The sequence below is a fragment of the Uranotaenia lowii genome, chromosome 3, assembly GCF_029784155.1.
Source record: "Uranotaenia lowii strain MFRU-FL chromosome 3, ASM2978415v1, whole genome shotgun sequence".
In the NCBI taxonomy this organism is placed as follows: Eukaryota; Metazoa; Arthropoda; class Insecta; order Diptera; family Culicidae; genus Uranotaenia; species Uranotaenia lowii.
Genome location: NC_073693.1, coordinates 114,031,568 through 114,055,629, shown reverse-complemented (window position 1 = coordinate 114,055,629; position 24,062 = coordinate 114,031,568). Strand labels below are relative to the sequence as shown.

Below are 24,062 nucleotides of genomic sequence, written 5' to 3'. Positions count from 1 at the left end.
GTGGTCCAGGGGGAGGCTTCCAATTGCCATGTCAAGGCAAGTATTTGTCCCATTTGAGCACTTCTTCCGGTCATGCATCTTTGCCTTTTAGCCTCGCTTCATGCGCATCTGATGTTACTATATTTTCGGCTTATTACGACAAACGAATTCTCGAGGACGTCAACTCATCGCTTCAACCTGCCACTAGCAACATCTCGGATCTCTCAATGGTCACCGGGGCGCACCACTCATGCCAATCCGGAAGCTCTCTACTCTGGCCACCTACGATCGATTGTTCCTGCACCAAGTCGTCCCGTTTATCGATCCGGTGGTCTAGGGGGAGGCTTCCAATTGCCATGTCTCGGCAAGTATTTGTGTCATTTAGGCATTTCTTCCGGTGATGTATATATGCCTTCCAGCCCCGCTCCGTGTACATCGGATATTATTTTTTCTGTCGACGAGGATATCAACTTCACGCTTCAGCCTGCCACTGGTTCACCGGGACGCAACGGATTGAGCACAATGGAGACCCCTGAGCCCTTCGTCACAGTCGCGCAGTTTCCAGCCAGCGTCAGCAGTCGTCCCGGCCCTGTGTTCGAAGAAGGCAACGGGGTTCTCCAGCCTGTGCGTTCAGGCAAGTACCCATATTTATTTCCCAATGCGTTCAGTGATTGCCCATCGCCTTCCAGCATGCGCCCCATTCATCATCGTCATACTGCGGGAACAACACATCGTACTACTGATCCGCATGGTTTGCGCGTATACTATCAAAATGTTCGTGGGCTGAAATCAAAAATCATCAGAGCTCGGTTACGATATTTACACCTTGACTCTTCTGTACCTTCAAGTCAACTTTTCTGTTCAGACTACACTGTTTTTCGCTGTGACAGAAATATTTCCAACAGTAGGCGTAGTCGTGGTGGAGGAGTCCTTGTGGCTATTTCGAGCAAATATAGCTCATCCATCGTAACAATTGGAAATGCCAGTAGCATTGAAAACTTGTGGGTGAAAGTGTCTTATGCACATAGTTCGTTTTTGATCGGCTTAGCGTATATTCCACCGGAAAAAAGCCAGGACATATCAATTCTAGATCTTCACGTGAATGCTCTTTCGGAAGCTAGATTGCAACATTCTTCATGCGGTATGATTTTTCTTGGCGATTTTAACCAACCTCAATTACTGTGGATCCCTAGTCATGGCAACAGCTTGTCGGTCGATTCCACATCAGTGATGAGTACGGCAAGTGCCTCTTTAGTGGATGGGACTGTCTTGAAAGGAATGCATCAGAGAAACGGAATACGGAACCAGTATAATCGGATGTTGGATTTAGTATTCACTGATGAATCGATTTTGATAAGCACCATCATCGAGGCCAGCGAAGTTGTTGTTCCAATAGACGTGCATTATCCTCCGCTTGAGTTTGATATTTCTTTCCCGAAACCTGTAGGTTTTGTTGATGAATTCGATGCATCTGCTCGTAATTTCTGTCGTGCTGATTTTGAGTAATGAACCGAGCGCTATCTGAAATTGACTGGACGATTCTCCAAAGATGTACTGATGTAGATATGACTGTGAGTACATTCTGCTCCATTATGACTGAAGTTTTCGAAAATTCTGTACCGCTGGTTCGGCCTCCGCTCCGACCTCCTTGGACAAATATTCGACTAAAACGGTTAAAACGGCTTCGATTAAAATGGTTACGACAGTTTAGTAGCTCCCGCTGTCCGTTTATCAAAATGAAACTAAATGATGCCACCAGAAGATATCGGATCTACAATCGTTTTTGCTACCGTCGCTATTTGGATCGCATGCAATCTAAGCTTCGCCGCAATCCAAAAATGTTCTGGAAGTTTGTTAACATAAAAGAAAGGAGTCTGGTCTACCAGCGATGCTTCATTTGAAAGACAGAACTGCCACATCTTCTGCTGAGAAATGTAACCTCTTTGCCAGTCATTTTCCCAGTGTTTTTCCGATGCATTCGTTAAGTACAAATCAAATCAATGCAGCCGTCACTCTGTTACCCAGAGATGTGTCAGACCTCGACATCTTCGCGATTACTGAAGAAATGGTTCTTGATGCTATCAACAATTTGAAGTTTTCTACCTCAGCCGGAAAAGACGGAATACCTTCGTGCGTTTTGAAAAGATGTAGCGCCATACTAGTAAAACCTCCAACTCACATATTTAATCAGTCCTTCGATCAACAAAAATTTCCTGACATCTGGAAAAGATCATTCATGAGCCCTGTGTTTAAAAAAGGTGACAAACAGGATGTGAGTAATTATCGAGGTGTCACATCACTTGCTGCCTGCTCGAAGGTTTTGGAGAGGATCGTCAATGATGTAATGTTTTCAGCGTGCCGGAATTGGATTTCTGAAAATCAGCATGGATTTTTTCCCAAACGATCAGTAACCTCAAACTTGACAGTTTTTACCTCATTATGTTTATCCAATATCGATGGCGGAAAGCAAATTGATGCTATATATACGGATATTACAGCCGCGTTTGATTCAGTGAATCACGAAATTTTGCTCAGAAAGTTACGTCGTTTAGGATTTTCGGAAAGACTGTGTATATGGATCAGGAGCTACCTAACAAACCGTCGTTCAGCTGTCAGAATTGGCTCCACTGAATCAACAGAATTCAATCCGAGTGCAGGGGTACCACAAGGTAGTAATTTGGGACCATTATTGTTCACGCTGATCTGCAATGATATAAACACGCTTCTTGCTGGATGTGGAGTACTCATGTATGCGGATGATCTGAAAATATTTCTGATCATAAACAGTCTTGCTGATTGCTACGAATTACAATAATACCTTGATACAGTAGTGAACTGGTGTGCTGTCAACTCTCTGGTTTTGAGTGTTGCTAAGTGTTGTATCATAACATTTGGACGCAGGAAACAACCTTTCTTGTACGATTATAATATTGTTGGCGAACAATTACATCGTGTAGACCGAATAAAGGATCTTGGTGTTATTTTAGACAGTCATATGACTTTTAAGCACCACTACTCTGCTACTATTGAAAAACCTAACCGGATGCTGGGATTTATAATTCGTTTGAGCAAAGAATTTACTGATCCTGCCTGCCTGCGAGCTCTATACTGCTGTTTGGTTCGTTCAACATTAGAATCTGCAAGCCTTGTTTGGTGGCCATTTGAAGCTGTATGGATTGCACGTTTTGAAGCAATTCAAAGAAGATTTGTGCGATATGCTCTTCGGGAGTTGCCTTGGGAGAATCCTCTAAACCTGTCACCGTATGCTCAGCGTTGTGCTTTACTGGGTCTTCACACACTCTCGGATCGTCATGCCATCGGCCAATCACTGTTCGTGGCGAAGGTTTTACGAAATGAAATCGACTGTTCATGGTTGCTTTCTTGCTGTAATATCTATGCTCCAGAAAGAGCTCTTCGAAATCGAGACTGGCTTTCATTAGAATCAAGAAGTACGCGGTATGGTAGTAACGACCCTTTACGGTCTGCAAAAATTAGCTTCCTACGATTTTATACGCTTTTCGACTTCAATGTATGTACCACAACCTTTAAACGTCGTTTTGAAGCTTATCTAAGAGACAAATTGAGAAATAATAGTTGAAAAATCATCGCGCGAGCAATTTATTTATGTAACCTTAAATTAAGTTTTATCATTAAGACAACTATGTCAGATGATTTAAAAGCAACAATAAACAATAAATAATAAACAAAACAGACTGTTTGGAAATATGACTAATCCTGACAAGGATCATACAATGAAAGTGATGGAAATCTGACGAAGATTCAATTAGAGAATTATACGGCGATGGACATACGCGGGAGTAAGACAAATAAGTCGTACAGAAAAAGCAAATACATGTTAAATATAACTATCTTAAGGATAAAATGTCCCTCCCACTTTAAAAGAAGCGTATGGGGTGGAGGAAGGACCCAAATGGGCCTAGGGACTATCACATAAAAAAACACGTTCGTCGCCATGGGACCCATATTCGGGTGACGGGTGTATTTCCTGGGAGGCCCCGTCACATCGAAAACATGTGACGCTCTCTTACTCATGTTAGCCGTTAAAATATTTTTGAGCCAGTTCCCGATAAATCCAGAAAAAATCCCAATGGGAGACCCAGCAACAGCTGGATATCAACTATTCGACCAATATGGTAAATTGTTCAAAGAGTCCTAGAGAATAAACCAGTTAAAATAATTAAATAAAAGCATAGAGACGAACCAGCTAAAGGCTGAAAGTCTCTCTAATAAAGACAAAAAAAAAATAAAAGCAAAGATGATTGATTCCAAGAATTTGAAGGATATAAGAAGATTTATCAACAAAATTCGAAAATTTGGATAAGGGAAGTGATAAAAAAAGATCTTTTTTTTACTAGTTCGTCTAGCTGACATACAGAAGACTCACAAAATGCGGTGGTCTAATCGTATGCAAAATATTTGGACCACTAGTGGGAAAATATATAAAAAAAATCGTAATAGACACCAAAACGAACTCCTTGGCGGATACCTGGTAGGTTTGCAACCAGGAATTTTTCGTTGATAAGTCTCTCTGGAATGTAGATCTGTAGAAGCTGAAAATCCGTCAGTGATTCATAACGATTGACACGATGAAGAGCTAAATATATATACAAAGAAGACTGCCTCTAAATGCGACTGTTTTCCCTGCATAGCACTTCAATATGTCTAAAATAGTTGATTCTCTGTTTTGGTTTGATCTGAAATCGTGCCCATTACACAAAAACTGTGCCAAAGTAGGACAATCGACTAAATTTGTCATAACTCCGATCAATTTTACAATTTTGAGTAATTCTGAAGGTCAAACTTTTGGAAACAAAAAGAAAAGAGGGTGGTTCAAAGTATACATTATGGGTGGAGCACGTGGTGCCTAAAAACTAAATTCAGAAAACTTATTTTCTCGACATTTTCTCAAAAAACCACTTAACAGAATGTCACAAAAAATTACACATTTTAATGCTTTGTTATCAGACAGCTCAACTGAAAATTTCATCAATTTTCATTAATGCATGAAACAGTTATTCAAAAAACAAAGTGTTTTTTTTTTCAAATACACTCTTTAGTAATGTTATGTAAACCTGTGCAAATTTTTGTGGTGTTCTGTTAAGTGGTTTTTCTGATAGCGTCCAATAAAGAATTTTATCGACTTAAATTTACTTCTGCAGTTTCTCGAAGCTTGATTATACAAATTTCTCAAAACTTTTAGTTTTTCAAATTGATGTCAAGTTTATCAGATGTACCTCTTTCGGCACAAAAACAACATATTTTGTTTTTAAATACACAGCCACAGATACAGATCCAACAAAAAACAGAGATTCAACTCTGTAGGACCTATGGGCTTTAGACCGCTGCAAAAGTTGACTTTTTGTTCCCATATGTTTTTTGATGCCTTTTGGGTCACCAAGCACCAGTGTTAAATTTGGAATTATTTGGTTTATTCCTAAATTAGCGCAACGCGTTTCAATTTTGCAAGTAAATTTGTATGGGAGAAGAAATTTTGGAATGTAAATTCATCCAGAAAACTCAAATAAGCTTGGAATGAAGTTTGTCTTTAATTTTTTTTTTCCTTTTCTTAAGCTTAATTTTTGCTATCACGAAAAAAGCTAAGTGATTCATAAAAAAAAGTTATAACCATTTCAAAGAAAAAATAATTTCACGAAATATTTTTGCAAAGGTGACATAAATCAACAAACTCATTGACTATGGAAAGCAGTTTGTGATTTTTTATTATCATCCTGAAGTAAAATAGCTTTCAAATAAGTAGTCAAAAACGCAAAAATTAAAAAAATAGATTTCGAAAAACATTTTTTTGCATAACATCGAATATCTTTCTCAGGGTATATGCTAGGTTTGCGGTTTGTTTACATGAAATGTACTGCAAGAGTCAAGGAATATTAAACATCCAAAATTTTATTTATCTGAACATCCAGTACATCTCTGGTGAGTTTTGAATAAAAATACAATTTACAAATTTCCATACAAAAGCAAAACTCGATTCAGGGCTCAATTAATCGCTTCCAAAATTTGTATTGCTATTTTCAGTGGTCAAAACAACCTAAAAAGTTATGGGAGGTGCAAAAATTTATAAATTTGAAATTTATATACAAAGCTTGCAGCCTATTTGGGCCTGTTTGGAGAAAGTTCGCATTTAGAGGCAGTCTTATTTGTATATTGAGTCAATCATTGTGTCAATAGTTACGTAAAACTGACTGATTTGCAGATCGTCAGCCACTTCAAGAGCTAGACATTAAATTTTGATCCTTCTCCTCTTCTATCTCCGAAATATCCGGGCAAGACTTGTCAGCGACAAGTTTTTGGCTGGAGACCAGCCAGATGCTTGTGAAAAAGTTTGTTTTGCTGTCCATTATGTAATTTGGTTCAAATATTTTGCGCACGATTTGACCACCGCATTTTTTGTTTACCGGTGGGCAACTCTTTAACCTTATTGAATCTCTAACATCATTTTCTTACTCATATATTGCACATATTATGAAAATAAAAAAAAATCTAGATAAAATAAATCAAAATTTACAAAATAAATCATATTTAAAGTTTCATTTGACATAAAGGGTAAGATAAAATAAATCATACTTTACAAAACAAATCGTATTTAAAGTAGTATTTTTTTTCAAAATTATGTTTCTTATTTTGAACTAGAAAATTGCTCCAAAATAAGCTCTCTAGTCTTGTCTAGTCTAGTCTAGTTTTCAAATATGAAATGAATATTTCCAAAACAAATATTTGAAAAAAAAAATCTGAAATGTAATATAAATGTCTCATCAGGTAAAAAGTTAACCTTGATTAATTGTTAGGAAAATAATACATAATAATTATTATTTATTATTCATCTTAAAACATGGCGGACCGTATAAGAGAAATCCCATTTTTTGCTTGCCACGCATGTGTAGCAACTATGAATATAGCCCAAATTTTAAAAATGACATTATATTCGACAAAAATGGACACAACATTCTCGATGAACAAGGGATACAAATTTTTTTTCTTCTAAAAAAAAAGTGCTAAGTTAAAAAAACGATTGTAAAAAACTAAAATAGCGAGTGTGGCTCCTTGAAACTTAATTGTATGAGTCATTTCAAATAAAGAATTATTAAAAAAAAAAGTTTAGTGGTTTCAGATACATAAAGTGCCGAATTTCGGTGTTTTTGGGCACATAAATTTTTGCGGACCTTAATGTGTTAATTAACATTTCTTTTCTTTATTTTCACCTAAAACATTGAAAACTTCCGTTGTAGTGTGTAGAATTTGAAAAAAAAATTAATGGCGATTTAAAATGTGAATTAAGAGTTAGGAAAAATTTAAATATTAATGTTTTTCGATCAAAAAAATTCAGAATCGAAAACTATAGACAAACTTGTCGAAAACATTTCTAACAATTTAAATAGCTTGACTTTTAAACTCAGTAAATTCATTTGAAAATAATAACAAATATGAAGATGAAAGAAAAGAAGTTTTTTTAACATTGAAGAAAGATTAAGAAGTGTTAAAAGAAAAAAAACTTAACATTTCTTACCTCATTAAAAACTAATTTGTAGAATTTAATTCAAAACTCAATGGAACAACTTATTGGTGCTTTTAATTTAATAATTGATTTGGTAGATTTCAGCGGCCTGATCTCGAATCTTTTGTCAAAGTTAGACTATCATATTCAGTTTATGGATTTATGGATATGGATTTTTTAAAGATGTCACTTTAAAGTAAAATCAATCATTGATGACTGATTAACTCTCAAACCTACATTTAAGAAGAAATCTGATTCTTATTCCGTAAATTATACTTAATTTGATTAAGGGATATTTCTTCTCTCCTGTTATGCTGCCGGTTTCTCGGCATCCGTCTTTATTCCTCCCATCTTCCCAACCTTTGTTCTGCGAAATTCGAACTTTGAATGCACTTGTTTGAGTAGATATGGGACTTTTAGTTGCTTGGGTTACCATCAAGGTTGCCGCAAAAAAATCTGTGTTTTTGAGCATAAAAATTCTGAATGTTTGTGATTTTACCCAAAAATTCTGTGATGGTTTTCTGTGATGCTATTTCCATTATTTTCATTCAAAATTCATGACAAATTGTATCTTTTTCCACATTTTGGTTGAGGAGAATCAATTAACATAAAAAATCTTTTCATTCCTTTCTTATTAAAAGCAGGAAGTATAAATTTTTTATTGACAAAATTTTGGAAATTCATTCAAAATTCAAAAACTCTGTGAAATCTGTGAATATTTCAAAATTCTGTGTTCTGTGACACAGATTCTGTGATGAAAATTTGCTCAAAATTCTGTGAAATTACAGATTTTTCTGTGATTTTGGCAACCTTGGTTACCATATGAACTTTGGTCGAATAGTTTATTTCCAACTGTTTTTGGGTCACTCACTGGGTCTTTCCTGAATTTTTCGCAATCTTGCCAAAATACAAAGCGTTATATTTTTTTTGAGTAATTTCCTTATAACAGTTTGGAACAGGTTAACCTTGGCAAAAACTAGGCCAGCATTGTCGCTATGATTTTGTCTTAAATCTACCTGTTTTCTATGCTTATTTTGTTTCCTGCTGTAACTCCTAGGTATTTATTGACAAAAAATAAAATTAGGAGATAATAAATAACCAAAAAATCAAGTTTCAACTTACCGTTGGAAGTTCTCGTGCGGTCGAGTTAACCGAGATGTTGCCGAACTCATCGGGAAAGAGGCCGAACCCGCTGAGCGACGGCGAGGTGTCGGCATGTGGCGAAATCGGTGGCCCACTGTTGCCAGCGAGCGCACCGGAATCCTGCTGGAACGACGTCCTGGGAGGTTCTGTCAAGGAAGGAGAGAAAACAAATTGTTCATTGAGGAGAAAATTCTCTCTTAACTTGAAAACACCAACTCACCGAGCGTCCTGAACACGATCGGTCGGCTGCGGTACTTTTTGCCGTTCCAAACGGCGGCAACCGTCAGCTGGTACTGGGTATCGGGCGAAAGTCCTCCGAGGGTGACGGCCTCTCGATTGCCGGCCACCACTACGACAACCCTGTAACTTAAAGTTAATCAATTATCTTGCTTGGCCAAAACACTACGGCGACAGACACACGCTAGGTTATGTATGTAGCTATATGTATAAAATACAGATTCTGATGCAGGCTACGGCTAAGGGTAAATATATTGATGCTTCTAAATACGCGAGCGAACGACGAAACAGTAATCATACACAGCCGAAGGGACAGGAAATGCAGGATGCTAAATTAGTTATTCCGTAATTGACCTGGACGGATGCAGCTATAAATAAAATGACAATATGGTGCAGCCAAAATTAGAAGCACCGGTATTCCAGATTCGTTCGAGGCATTATGCATTATACAAAATGTGTGTAAATTTGGTTACTTAGTTCAAATGCACTCCGTACAACATATGATATTTCAATTTTATTTACTTTTATCAAACTTTGGGCTTAACATACTCTGTACATATGTTTAAAAATATTCATGCTCATATTTCAGAATTGTGCTAAATTTTTTGAAAAACATTTAAAAATATGGCGAGGTATAACAATTTTTAATATTTGTTTCTTAGATATACATATATATATATGTATATATACATATACAAATTTGAAGACATCAGCTATGAAACTGAATAATTAAAATGATATTTCAACATGGGTGTACGATATATTCTTATATGTTGGTTATCCACCATGGGTGCACGGATTCACCGCAGTTTCTGCCCAAGTATGTATTCACCAGTGCTCAAAAAAGTCAATTTCATTTGAATCAATACAACTTGAATGAGTTAAAAACGCTTTCTTCCCCATCTATTAGGACAGACAGCGAAAAAATATCAGGTTGGCATTGACTGACTTCATGACGATTGAGAATATATTTGTTTTATTCCATCATTCGTTCCGCAGTCAGTCATTCCACAAAGTCGTGACAGTTTGAGAAAATGTGGATGGATTTCAAATGTTTAGCTTTTCAAATCAATTTTCGAATACATCTGCTTGAAGAATAAAAAAAAGAACACTCAAACACTAGGAAAATCTATATATAAACTAATAAATAAAACTTTATAAAAAAGCTAATAAACTTTCTGGAATATCCTAATCGTTCTTTAAAATCTCTGACGATTTCAGAATAATCCTAACAGAATATCAGAATATTAATAACTCTATAAACTAGTATTCCTCGAAGTCGAAGTCAGATTTTTCATACTGTTTTTGTTTAGTAACAATTAACGTTCTCAATAGAAATATAAACTCTGAAGCAAGTGAAGTGTTAAGCAAATGCTTCCAGGAACAGCAACCTTCTTCATAAAAACTGACTTCAGCATTTTAATGACTGAGATTTTTAGGAGGATCACGGTCACAAATTATGAAATGAAGTGACTTTTTATCGACTTTCAGTCAGAGATTGCTTTGTGAATGTTCAGCAGATATCAGGTTCAAAGCAAAATGTATTCCGTGATTGACAAATTATTTCACATTCATGCTAGTATGTCAACAGTTTTGAGCACTGGTATTCACATGCATTCTTAGAATATTAGGCTCAACAAATTTCCAATGCAAGTTCACTTACAGGTATTCCGGCACCCGTGTATATACCACCTGGCCAGCTGGCAACTGATTGAACATTCTTATTATAAGAGGAAACACATCTTACCTGTCGGCAACTTATGGGGTTTGAACCCAAGAATTTTCTTGCCGATACGAGAAAACGAACCCAGTACGCCTGGCATACCTAGACCAGACTCGCGCCAGCCTATCTGATAGACCACATCGGGTGCGGATATTTCAACATGGGTGCACGGAATGGCTGCAAATTCGCCGTTGTAAATTATATAGAGTGAAATAGTTTTCAAATTGCTTAAGAACACAACATATTTTTGAGTTAGATATGATAGGTATTTGAAATGCAATATTTGTCAATCGGAAAAATTTCAAGGAAAAACAAATCAACGTGTACATTTGACAATGTTGATTCATTATTTTTATTTTCACTGTTTTCCGTCGCACGACATAACTTGATGCATATAATCCCTAAAACTCACTCGGTCCATGGTAACCGTTTTCCAATTTCTTGGATGTTGTTCAGATCTTATCAGATAATTGTACGATTGCAAAAACCTGTTTTGTATAATAAATAAATAAATTTATTATTCCAAGATAAAATTGAAATATTTCTTTTCCAGGAATGAAGAACGGAACTTTCAATAAAAATCATTATTTAAATCTTTATGTATCAACATGAAAGACATGTTTTCGACTTTGGTTTAGTTAAGATTTGTAAAAATGCTTTAAAAAAAATTTCAAAATGTCCAATATTTGATTAAAACGCGGTGAATTCGTGCACTCATAGTGAAAAACCATGTATATAACACAAATTTTTATTTGAATCTATAAAAGTCTTTATTCTTTAGCTTAAGCATGCAAAAAAATTGATTTTGGATGAATGGCGGTGAATCCGTGCACCCACTCCGTTGCTCTACTTATAAAAAAAAATATGCTTCAAAACCTACAATATCAGGTAAAATTTATAGGCAACGTGTTGAAAATTTCAGAGCGATGGATGCTAGAATATATCTACAATTTAAAATAAAATTGAAGTGAAACCGTGCACCCATGGTCAATATCCATAGCCGTCTAACATGATTTAATAATTAGATTGATAATGTGTTTTAATTTTTTGATAATTATTTGAAATATTCATTTAATGACATACACGCATTCGTCAACTATGCCAAAATGAGGTGATTCCGTGCACCCATGGTGAAAAAATATTTCCATTTTATAACAAAAATGATATCGAATAAATAACAAAACAATTTCAAAAGAAAAAAGTTAAAAATATTATGATATAAAAAATTTCCCCTTCACCAGTCATTTTGACTGGCCACGGTCCGAATAGGTATATTCAATTTGCCGGTCCTGCTTTAGAAATATCATCATGAGTCATGACTCATTTTCAGATTTTCGACAAATCATTTTGTTGTAAAATTTTGGTCATCAAAGCTTTTATAAAACATGTTAGCCATTTTGGTTTTTTTTTTCAATTCCATGAGCACTCCGCTTTTTTTTTCTAGCAACCATGATGGTTGATGAATGCTGATTGCATTATTGAGATTTAATCTGGTAAAAGTAAAATTTTAAGAAATGTTTAACCATGTTATGAGTATCTTTTCTACTGCTAGTCAATATTTTAGGTAAAATGTGTATGAAATAATATTTTACTAATGCACCTCGTCAAATTGTTTAAATAAGGAAGTTTTAATGAATTATTTATTTTTATGGAAAAATATAAAATTTACAATATTTCGTGATGAAACTTTTCAATAAATATAATTTTAAAAATGACATAATGACATCGCAAACAACATGGAATTGATTGAAAAAGGCCTGAAAGAATATTTTCAAATACCGTAAACTGGGGAAACATTGATTACGTTTTCAATTCATTTTTGAATATTTTGGAAAGGGTAGTTGTTTTGTAACACTAATAAATTTTAAAATACTTACTGACGTTATTAGTATATAGAAAGATAATTGATAGCGGAATATTCGAACGACATTAGAGGATAAAACTAAATGTTTGTTTCAAAACCAGATTTCATTTTTCGGGTTTAAACGTATCTCAACATCTTCGAAATTATTGTTTTGATGTCAATAAGCACATATGGCTTAAAACATCAATGACAATAATATTTTATTTCGACTCAATTGAATTTTTTAACGTTTTCTTTCAAAAAACAAAATACTTGAAAGATGGACAATGTTGCTGCATATATTTAGGGACGAAAATTATAAACATTTCTCAATATTTTTTGGCCTCAAAAACTAAATGAAATTTTACCATCATGCAATTCCCTGGGCCCTCCCACTGCTCTTATGTTCTTTTTTTATTTAAACATAACCATGCATTAGTGTTTTAGCCATTTGTTCTTTACTGGTTTTCTCATAGAAAATGTCCGTTTTTTTAAATATCCAAAAATTATCAACTAATGACCATAAAAATAACTCTAAAACTTTACCTATATAAAGGAAAAAAAATCAACTTTTATATAAAACAATCCATTTGCTTTTAAATGCTATCATTTTATCAGGAGAGATGTTTGTTTGTAGGTCTTCGAAAAAAACAGATATTTTAAAACTTAAAAAAAAAACAATTTAAGGAATATAAAAAATTCTTCAATTACAATTGAAATTTAGCTTATTATAACAGTTTGATATTTTGACTTCAAACTTAGTTCATGATGATTACTGCAAAAAATTTCATGTTGATCAAAGTTCCCACAGCTTACGGTTCTTGACATTATTAACTTATCAACATGGCGCCATTTTATGCCCTGCGATTTTAAAACCAACATGGCGTTAGTCAATAAATTAAATTCAGCGATTTAAAGCTTTAATATGGTCTAATAATGGCTGTTTAGATTTAAAACGGTTTTTTATGAGCCATAATAAAGGGTGATACGGTAAAAATTTGGTCAATATCAATTCGACGTATTTCTTTCAATTTTGCATTTAAAAAATCTGAACACCCCTCATTTTGAAGGTGTTATGTGTAGAATGTTGCTCCTATTTTTATTTTGGAATTCACTCTTCATTTGTCAAAATGCCGTCCAAGGAAGAAGAGCAGCGTATCAAAATTTTGCTCGCGCATCGTGAAAATCCCAGCTACTCGCACGCAAAGCTGGCAAAATCGCTAAAAGCTGCCAAATCAACCGTTGCAAATGTAATTAAAGTGTTTGGGGAACGTTTATCGACAGCCAGGAAGTCTGGATCGGGGGCAAATCGAAAACCGGAAGCCGCTGAGACGACAAAGAGAGTTGTCGGTAGTTTCAAGCGAAACCCTAACCTCTCTCTCCGAGATGCCGCAAATAAGCTGGGTGTATCGTCTACAACTGTGCATCGAGCCAAAAAACGAGCCGGACTATCGACTTACAAGAAGACAGTGACAAAATACGACGGCCAAAGCGCGATCCCGGAGGCTGTACACGACGATGCTGACGAAGTTTGACTGCGTGGTAATGGACGACGAAACCTACGTCAAAGCCGACTACAAGCAGCTTCCGGGACAGGAGTTTTATACGGCAAAAGGAAGCAAAAAGGTAGCATGTATTTTCAAGCACATGAAACTGTCAAAGTTCGCGAAGAAATATCTGGTTTGGCAAACCATCTGTACCTGTGGCTTGAAAAGCAGCGTTTTCATAGCTTCCAGGACTTTCAACCAAGAAATTTACGTGAAGGAGTGTTCCTGCCTTTCCTGAAGAAACACGGTTGTTCCGTACTGTTTTGGCCGGATTTGGCATCTTGCCATTACGGTAAAAAGGCCATGGAGTGGTACGCCGCCAACAACGTGCAGGTGGTTCCCAAGGACAAAAACCCTCCCAACACGCCAGAGTTCCGCTCAATTGAGAAATACTGGGCTATTGTCAAGCGGAACCTAAAGAAGACCAAAAAACTGCTAAGGACGAGCAGCAGTTCAAGGCAAACTGGCTTTCTGCGGCGAAGAAGGTGGACAAGGTGGCTGTACAAAATCTGATAGCAGGGGTTAAGTGTAAGGTCCGGCTATTCGGGTTTGGAAAAGCGGAAGCCTAACTGAATATTTTTCCTGAATTTTATACTAATTAAACTTGAAAAAGGAATTTAATTTGATTTTTTAAATAAACGATTTCGCCGATTTACACCCGTTTTCCCTTGACCAAATTTTGACCGTATCACCCTTTAGGTGGTTCAAAATAAGTCTGTTACCCTATTCATCCAGCATAAAATTCATTCAAAGCTTTCCCAAATACAACCTTTTCGCTCAAAACCCCGTCAGCATCTGGGGATAAATTATCAAATTATGTGCCAAGCCTTTCTCAGTCAACAGCTGTCACCAATAATCATCGGCCATGGTTAGTGGGCAGCCGCTCGGCTAAACTCTAGGCTAGGCTAGGGAAAAGGATAAATTTTCCAATCGCTGCCAATCCCTGGCTTGGTCGGTCATTCGTTGACCCCAATCATGAGCGAAAGCCCAGCTGGTTCATTCATGAGAATTGACACTTTGCAAGTCCTGGTAAAATAAAGCCCAATGATGCTGTTGACAACTGAGTTGTTGTTCTTTCACGTTGGAAGAATTGCTGTGCAGTCTTGCGCTAGTTGAAATGTTGTTGTCCGTGGAAAGGGAAATTACTTTTAGCGACTATCTAGCGTGCGAGGGCTCCATTTGAGTTGTTGCATGAGATTGTTTTGCTTCGATTGATACTATTTTTAAATCGCATAACGGTCTTATTGGTTTTACTAATAAGGCAGTGTTATTTGTGATTATTTGTATAACTGAATTGTAAATAGAACATGACATTTCCAGGATTAAAATAGAATTCAGAGTAGTGGTGTCTTTTGAATTCCAAAAGTCGTACAATATACAAGTAAAACTAAAGTGAGAAGCACATACGACTGTTTTGTGAATATGCCAACTTCGAAACGAAAAGAGACTAATAAATTGTGCTCATTTATGGACGTTCATATCCCACGGAAAATCAGTCCTTAAGTGTTACATTAATTTTCTGAACCTCGATCCAGAAGAAGCTTGAGGAGGTTGAGAAAAACAAACTTTGTTGGTGCAATCGTAAACATCAAATCTTATTCGAGCGAATGCGGGAATACATTGTTGGAAGCAATCTGCAAAAGTTTGATAATCTGTTATATATCGAAGTATGTTTTGAACTCTGTACTGTGCTTGACTAGACATATTTTTTGTACATTTAAAATTTAAAAAAAATGACTTTTCTAAAATGTACCCATACTGTCACATTTTCACCTCACTTTTAGAAACAAAATACATCTAAAGATTTTCAAGTCGTGCATTCAAAAAAGCGTTGGTTTCCTAAAAACTTAGGGGGTATCTTTGATCAAATTGAAGAGAAATGATTTTTTCAAAAGGAAAGATACATCGAAAATTGTTTTTATCCACTTTGGAAAGCCTTGGAACACTTTGGAAAGTTTTAAATTGTAAAGATAATTTATTGTTGGAAGAATCCACAAAAAATGAGTAACAATCATTTTTCCAAGTGATTTTAATCAATTTAGTACAAAATTTGACCTTACGAGATGATTGATTGTATTAAAAGATCCTTGTAATTTATTCGAGTGTCTTCCAAAAAAATTATATGTAATATTTGTAATATACTAATAAGGTAAGCTCCACACAAAATCTCAATGAAGATACCAATCGAGCAGTATCCAAGAAATTTTCATCAAACTAGGTTCACACACATGTTTTACATCACAATAAATTTTCTTGTGTTGAAATACAATTCCCATTGAAGTTGAAAATGGCAACAATGCAAAACGATGCAAACGAAACTGGTATCTTTCAGCTATGTTATTTTAAGTAGTAAAACCTCATGCTTACAAATTATACTATGTGATAGTTTGAAAGACGGCACTTTCTAAAGTATTTTTTTTTGTTTTAGTATGTTTGCAACTTTCAGAGATATTGAACAATGAAAACATGCCATTTTTCAACGAAATCACCCAAAGTTAAGCGAAGTTTTAGTTTATTGAGGTTAATTTTTGGAAAAAAAAAGTTTTTTAAACATGTTCTTTCAAAAGACAGAACTTTGACGTTTTCAACAAAGTTTCTTTAAAATTGGATGATTTACAACTTTTCTTAAGACGTCATAGTGATAATTGAAATTTTATCTCACTTAAAGGTTGTAGGAAATAAGGTGTATGAAGGTGAAAGGAAATTAAAGTTACGAATAAATACATAAATTGAATTCCTTCGTAATCCATTAGTAGTAATTTTCTGATGAAATAGTTAAAACTGTTTACTCAAATGTTGCAAAACAGCGGAAGCGTGTAACGGAGAGAATGATAATTGTCAAGGATTTTATGAGCTACTAGAGCAGAAGAGAGAGAAAGAGAGGAAGTGAGTGACTTCGGAAAAAAGAGAGGTCATTCAGTTGGATAAATTTGAAAGTAGCTGACGCGTTTTGTTATCGCAAAAAAAAAAGTGTTTTGTTATGAAAAGTAGTGCGAATTCGAGCAACAAGGCCCAGAGTCACGACAATGGCGCACCTGCTCCCTCAGGGTAAGTATGCGGTCACGATAAGAAAAATTTTAAAGAATTATAAAAAAAGAAAAAATAAAGAAGAAAAAAGAAAAAATTTTACGAAATTATAAATTGTAAAATGCTTGGAACTCAAAATGGCGGCAAGTGATGCGCAAGTGGAATTCCGCACGTATTTATTTGCGGAGGGTTGAGATTGCGTAGGTTATCAAAAACGTCAGACTGATAGATCTGAACGAAGAAACTACTGATGGTGTCAGACTGAAAGTTCTGAACATAACCCTGTTTAGTGTTGACTATCTGAATAGATCTGAATTGATCAGGAAAAAATTATAATAAAATTTGCACATTTCAAAATGATGAAACATTGTAGAACATACTATGAAGCTATTTTGACTTTTAAGCTTTCAAAAAACCCATGATCACGTTTTTCGAATATAAACCACTGTGTGGTAGACCGCACTTAAAATACCTTTTTTTTTTAATAATAATTAAGGAGTGTATTCGAAAAAAATGCAACACTTTGTTTGGTGAATAAATTTTGAATGAATGCATGGAAATTGATGATTTTTTTTTATTTTCAAGATATCACCCAATTATGAAGTGATAATTTTTTTAGGCAGGATCGAGAAAAATCCAGGAAAGTCCTGGTGGGAGACCCGAAAACAGCTGGAAATCAACTATTCGATCAATGTTCACATAAATAACCGTTCAAGAAGTTCTGGAGGATCCAATAGTGAGTTAAAATTTGAATAAAAGTGATGATAATTGATCCCATGAAGTTAGGGAATGTGAGAGGTTTTTTAAAGCTCAATCCGAAAATGTCAATAGAGGAAGTGACAAAAGAGATGAAATTTTCTGACTGGTCCTTCTAGTTTACCAATAAACTGTGCTGAATTCATTTCTACAAGGTAGAAAAGCTGCTCACCGGAAAAATAAACAAAATGCGGTGGTCAAACCGTGCGCAAAATATTTGAACTGCTAGTGGGGAGATATTGTTAACTATTTCGTAAAGAACAGCAATACAAGCTTTTTAGCAGTCTCCTGGGAGGTTTCCAGCCAGAAACTTCTCTTTGACAAGTTTCGCCTGTATTTTCCGGAGATAAACAAGAAGAAAAAAATTAAAAATTTTATGTTTGTACTTGAAGAGGCTAACGATCTATGGAAACTGCAAATCACTCGGTATTTTTTAACGATTGGCACGATGAATTTCCCTGCAAAGAACTTCAATAGGTCCCAAAAAATATATACTCTGTTCAAGTTGGATCTGGAATCGTGCCATTCATCAAAAAATTATGATGGAGTGATAAAAAGTCAAATATGTTGTTTTGTGCCGAAGGAGGAAAATCGGAGGAAATTAATATGTTATGGCTTCAAGAAAATTCAAAATTTTGAGTTATTTTGAAGGTCAAGTTTCAAAAAACAGCAAAAACAATCAATAATTGCCTTGATTTAAAAAAAAGGCTGTTCACAGTATGCATTATATATGGCGCACGTGTAGCCCAAAAATTAAAGTAGAAAAACTTCGTCATTGGACGCTATCTCAAAAACCACTTGGAAGAAAATCACAAAAAAAAATTACATGTAAACATAACATTACCAGGTAGCTTCGCTGAAGATTTCATCTATTTCCATCAATGCATTCAAAAGTTATTGGGTTTGTGATATAGCTCAGTTGGCAAGTCTGTTGTCTCCTGAGCCGATGTCCGCGAGTTCGAGCCCAAGAGTAAACATCGAACACAGTTGTACCGGATAAGTTTTTTTAATAACGATCCGCCAACTGCAACGTTGATAAAGTCTCGAATGCCATAAGGATGAGAAAACGACTATAATCGAAACAAAAAAAAATTCAAAAGTTATTCATAAAACAAAGTGTTGCATTTTTTCCGAATACACTTCTTAGATGAGCTTCACGTCATCTATATATATAAAACAGGGAGAGAGACAGACCATACAGAAATGTGCGAACACGCAAAACTCTTCACTGGATCATCCGATTTGCATGCGATTTTTTTTGTTGTGTTCGTCTTCACGCGAAGAATAACACAACGGAGAGATAATTTCGAAAATGTTTTTGTGGAATTTGAAAATTAATTTTTAGTTTTTATTCGTATCAAATCAAAGTCATGGCACCCAATTTCTCTTTTTTTTCATTCGAATCACCCACAGTAGGAAGGCGCCAAAAGCAATCAAGGCTTACTGATGTGCATCCATCTCTCTATAGGATGTTTTGGCGCCCATTTTTGTTGCAAGTGTACTTTTCACGTGGCACCAGTAAAATGGATACTTGGATGAGATTTTCTCTATGGGGTTTCGCAACTACGAAGCATAGCAAAGCCTGTACGAAGAATATTGACAAAATTCGTATTTTTTGCATCATAATCAAGGCAATTCTAAGATTTTTTTAAGATGTTTGTTCGTTCACCGTTAATTTTTTTTGAAATGTCATATTCTTTGAGCAACTCAAGCAATATGGCTGTAAAATTTCCAATAGACTCAAAACAAATTAATGAGATTGAATTGAAACATTTCATTATCAAATATTTTTTTATGAGTTTTGGTAACACCAATAGAAAGTCATACTACTGGTAAAAGATCACCTTAATTTATTAGTTTGAGAATTGAAGGTTATTAATTTTGTGATTCCAAGTAAATTGAATCATTATCATAAAAACGGATTGGAGGATCAGGAAACATTAGAAAATCCACACTACCTTTCATGCTCAGTGATTATTCAAAGCTATTGAAAATTTTAGCTATATAGGACTTTATCTTGATATTAGATCTAACTCTCAGTTTTAAAAGTCAGAAAAAAGGATCGTAATCAATAATATCATCAAGTACTAAAAACTTGAAAGAATTTAAAAAATTAAATTTTAAGTAAAAATCATGCCACCTAAAATTTCGAACATTTAAGTATAGAGAAAAATCTGAACCAATACACAAAAATACAAGAAAAGTTTCGTACCAGATATAAGATCTAAAAAAACAATCTGTCAAGCATAAGTAAATTAAAGAATATAAACACTTGAATTCGACCAAAAAAAAAAAATTAAATCAATATCAACGAAAATCCAGCTTTTAAATTAACGTTTTAATATAACTGAGAATTCAGATTCATAAGCCAAATTTAGAATATTGATTCAAATGAACAAGAAAATTCAGAATTAAATTTAACTGTTTGAATTACAGTTTTTTATCTTACGATCATAAACTATTAATTTAAGTAATTTGTGAATATTTAGATTTTTTATTCCAAATACTCAAAATAGATTTGCTTTCTTCATTCAGGGTTTGCCTGTTAATAGAAAAATAATCTAAATACAAGAAAGTTTAAATTTCTTTTTTTTTTCTAAATTCTGTAATTCTTATTGCAATTTGCCAATCCCTAACTGAAAATTGAAAAAAAGATAATGATGACACAAATTTTGAAGACATTTTCAAACATTATATTGATTAAAAAGTGTTGCTGTAAAATGAAATGAATAGTAACTTTTTCTGAATTGTTAAATATTTGTCAAACTCAGCTCTGTTAATTCACAATAAGATTGAATTAGTGTATTTAGTGCAAAGTCCGAAAAAAAGACATTTGAAATAATTAAAAAAAAAAAACATTTATTTTATATTCATTATTCTTTAAATGTTCCGGGTCCGTTTTTTTAATTTTTCTGACGACCATGTTTAAAGAAAACTGTAATGTATTTAAATACAGAGGTTAACACAAAACGAAAATACAACTCTATTTATGACGACTCCAGCAAAAAGATCCATTTTCTGTTGAAAACAATCTTCAACATTTTTAAAATACTTTATCAGATAGGAGTTTTCAAATAGGAATGATGAATAAACTAAATTGAAAATTGATAGATTAAGCGTTCTTAAGTTACCGGAACTGATTATTAGCAGAACTTTTTTATACGCTACCTCAACAAGAAAATAAGTTCGCTAAACAAAAGTTAGCGAACTTATTAGAGCAATCGTATGGACGTTTTTGTGTCATGAACTGCCGGTTTTGAATATAAATTTATGTATGATATTTTCCATTCCATTAGCGGTTTTTTTGAATGAACTTAAAATAATGAAATTCGAATAACGAACCATAATTCTGGATTTTTTTCGTGATACAAAGGTATCGACTAGCTTTTATACACTTAAAAGGAAGGCTGACTGAGGAACAGTGCAAAAATATAAAAAAAAAAAATACTCAAAAAATACAGGCTTAACGAAGTTTGCCGGGTCAGCTAGTTTTTTATAACTTCAATTTTTTTGCGAAAACAAATCTAAAAAAGGAAAGATAAAACCAATTCACGTGTTCAAAAACAGAAATTCAACACGATTTTTTAAATACCCGATATTGAAAAGGAACATTACTAAATCTTTGTTATTAAATTCTCCCCCCTTTTTTTAATAGAAATTCTTAACAAACATTCGATCTTACAACATTCATGTTAAAACCGATGCTATTATTATTCATCATTCCCATTCACATACCTTCTGGAGCTTCCCACGGTGATAACTAAGAGTGTGAAAAACATTTATTCAAAGAAATCGCCGTCTTCTTAGCATTGGACGTGGAATCGCCAATTGACTTTCTTTGATTTTTTATTCCACAATTAAAACTTGTCCTCAAAGTCTAGATTTTTTTTCCTACAAACAGGAAAACCTCCGTTTTCAAAATTCAAGTTCGGTATTGAATCATTGCATTGAGATGTTGAACAAGGTTGTTTAATTTTCAGAGAAATGTTCAATTTCACATAATTTTAAGCAACTTTTTTCAAACCCACAGACTTGATTCAGGAATTTTTATCCAGATTTTTATAAATTTCAATTTTTCATTGGGATAGTATTTCTAAACCTATATCAAAAATAATAAAAAATATAAAATAATATTTTTATCGAAAACATGAATTATGTATGATTAAACCAGTTTGCCGTTTATCTTAAATATTACATCATTTATGCATAAAACCAAACTTAAGTCATTTTTCCGAGTATTTTTATCTTTTAATTTAAAAAAAATGTAGGCAGTCTAAATCCTTATCAATCTATATGTCAGAGTTTTGAATTTTTCTGTTCTCTGTTTGTGATAATCTCAAATGTACTTTTACCCCACCTTACTCTATATAAATTAAAATGGATTTCTGACTGTCTGTCAGTTCCCTATAAACTCAAAACCTAATAAACCGATTTTTTGTGAAATTTTGCAAGTGAGGGTTTAGGAGGCCGGGGAAAGTTCCTATTATGGTTCAAGACCCCGCTCCCTTACAGTAAGGGGGGAGGAGCCTTCCAAACCGATCAAACAAATAATACCTAATTTGGCATGGAAGGGTACTTGGGTACGAGGCTTTCTATGATTGTTGGAGACCCCATCCTCTTTCGAGTAGGGAAATAGAAAAGGGGAAAGGAGAGCTCTCTTGCAATTTTTTACATAATCCGAAAACTGTTCAAACAAATGGAAACATATTTGGCATGGGGTGGTTTTAGGGTAAACAAAATGTTGCAATTAATATTTGGTATTCCTCCCCCTTCCCAGTGTAAAGAAAGGAAGAGGGAAGAGGGCTCTTTTGCCATCATTTACATAACTCATGCAAATGAAATCAGTTTTGGCATGGGAGGGTATTTGAGTACGAGAAATATTTTTTTATGACTACTCGAGACCCCTCCCTTCTTCCATTGAGAAGCTAGACAAGTAGGACTGGGGCTTCCATACAATTTTATTGCATGTTTCAAGAACAACTAGATCGGAAAATAGGTGAGGTTAAGAGGCTCCTTCACAATTTTTAGCATCACTTGAGAACTTATCAAGCAAATGGAACCAACTTTGGCATATTTCACACGATAATTAGTTATATGATTATTTAAAACCCCTATGTTCTTCCATTGAGCATATGGGAAGGGGGTAGGGAGGCTCCTCTACAATTTATTGCACAACTAAAGAACTTATCTGAGAAATGGAACCAAATTTTAAATGGCAGAGGATAAGGCTCGAATAATGGGTCTATTATTGTTGAAGATACCACCCTTCTTCCGTTGAGTATGTAAGAAGGGGAAAAGGGTCCTCGTACAATTTCATTGGCATAACTTGGGAAGAAATCAAACCAGGATATTATATCTGAACACCTGGAATAATCAGAGCATTTGAATTCAAAATGGCCTAGAGCCTATTTGGTTAAAACCCAGGAACTACTGAACAAAATAAAAAAAAAAAACTTGAAAAAAAAAATTTTTTTTCATCAAAACTTATCAGCAGATTTAAAATCGTATTTTATGTTTCCATGAATGTTTTTAAAAAACTTAATAAAAAAAATCATTTTGAACGCATAAATTAAAAAAAAAACTACAAAACAATTTTTTGATTTAGCAAAAAAGATAATTGAATCCAAGCTTTTTTCAATGATATCCGGGCAACTGGGCCGAGCTGGACTTTTTCCCATTTTTACTACATAAATTAAATATTCGGGCAATCTGACAAACTTGTTATATACCCTTCCGCCTTATACAAAAGAGATGGGAGGGAAGAACGGGCTTCCATATAATTTTGTAGTATAATTTAGGAACTTTTCAACCAATGGAACCAAATCTGATATTATGCAGTTTTAGGGAACAGAAAAATGGGCATGATTATTACAAACACCTACCTCATTCAAGTAGAGGGGGATGGGAAGAGGAAATGGCAGACTCCATTACAATTTTTTTTTTTGCATAAATTGAGAAATTATAAATCAAACGAGTAAAGTCGAAAAAAACAAAAGTTGTTTGTTTTTGTTTTTGAGAAAAAAAAATCTGACTTTCTGTGATTTTACCCAAAAATTCTGTGATGGGTTTCTGTGATGCAATTTTCTTTAATTGCAATGAAAATTCTAAATAAATTGGGTCGTTTTTTACATTTTAATTGGGTCAAATCAATAAACATTACCAATCTTATCATACTTTTCTAATTCAAAGTAAGAAATCTTAAATTTATGTTGACCAAAAAAATTAAAATTTTGGACGTCCAACTCGAATTATGGCATGTGACGACATTTAGAT

The 24,062-nt window shown here is 34.4% G+C and overlaps 1 protein-coding gene across 2 annotated transcripts in view; it reads right to left on the bottom strand.

Annotated features, from left to right (window-relative positions):
• LOC129756948 (uncharacterized) overlaps window positions 1-24,062 on the bottom strand; it is a 608,072-nt gene that overhangs the window by 171,205 nt on the left and 412,805 nt on the right. Inside the window, exons 5-6 of one of the 2 annotated variants that reach the window (XM_055754020.1) lie at window positions 8,877-9,022; window positions 8,636-8,802 (exon numbers count right to left, since the gene is read on the bottom strand). In XM_055754020.1, coding sequence (XP_055609995.1) covers window positions 8,636-8,802; window positions 8,877-9,022 — 313 coding nt within the window. The remainder of the gene's footprint in view (window positions 1-8,635; window positions 8,803-8,876; window positions 9,023-24,062) is intronic. The other variant, XM_055754021.1, reaches the window with a different exon arrangement.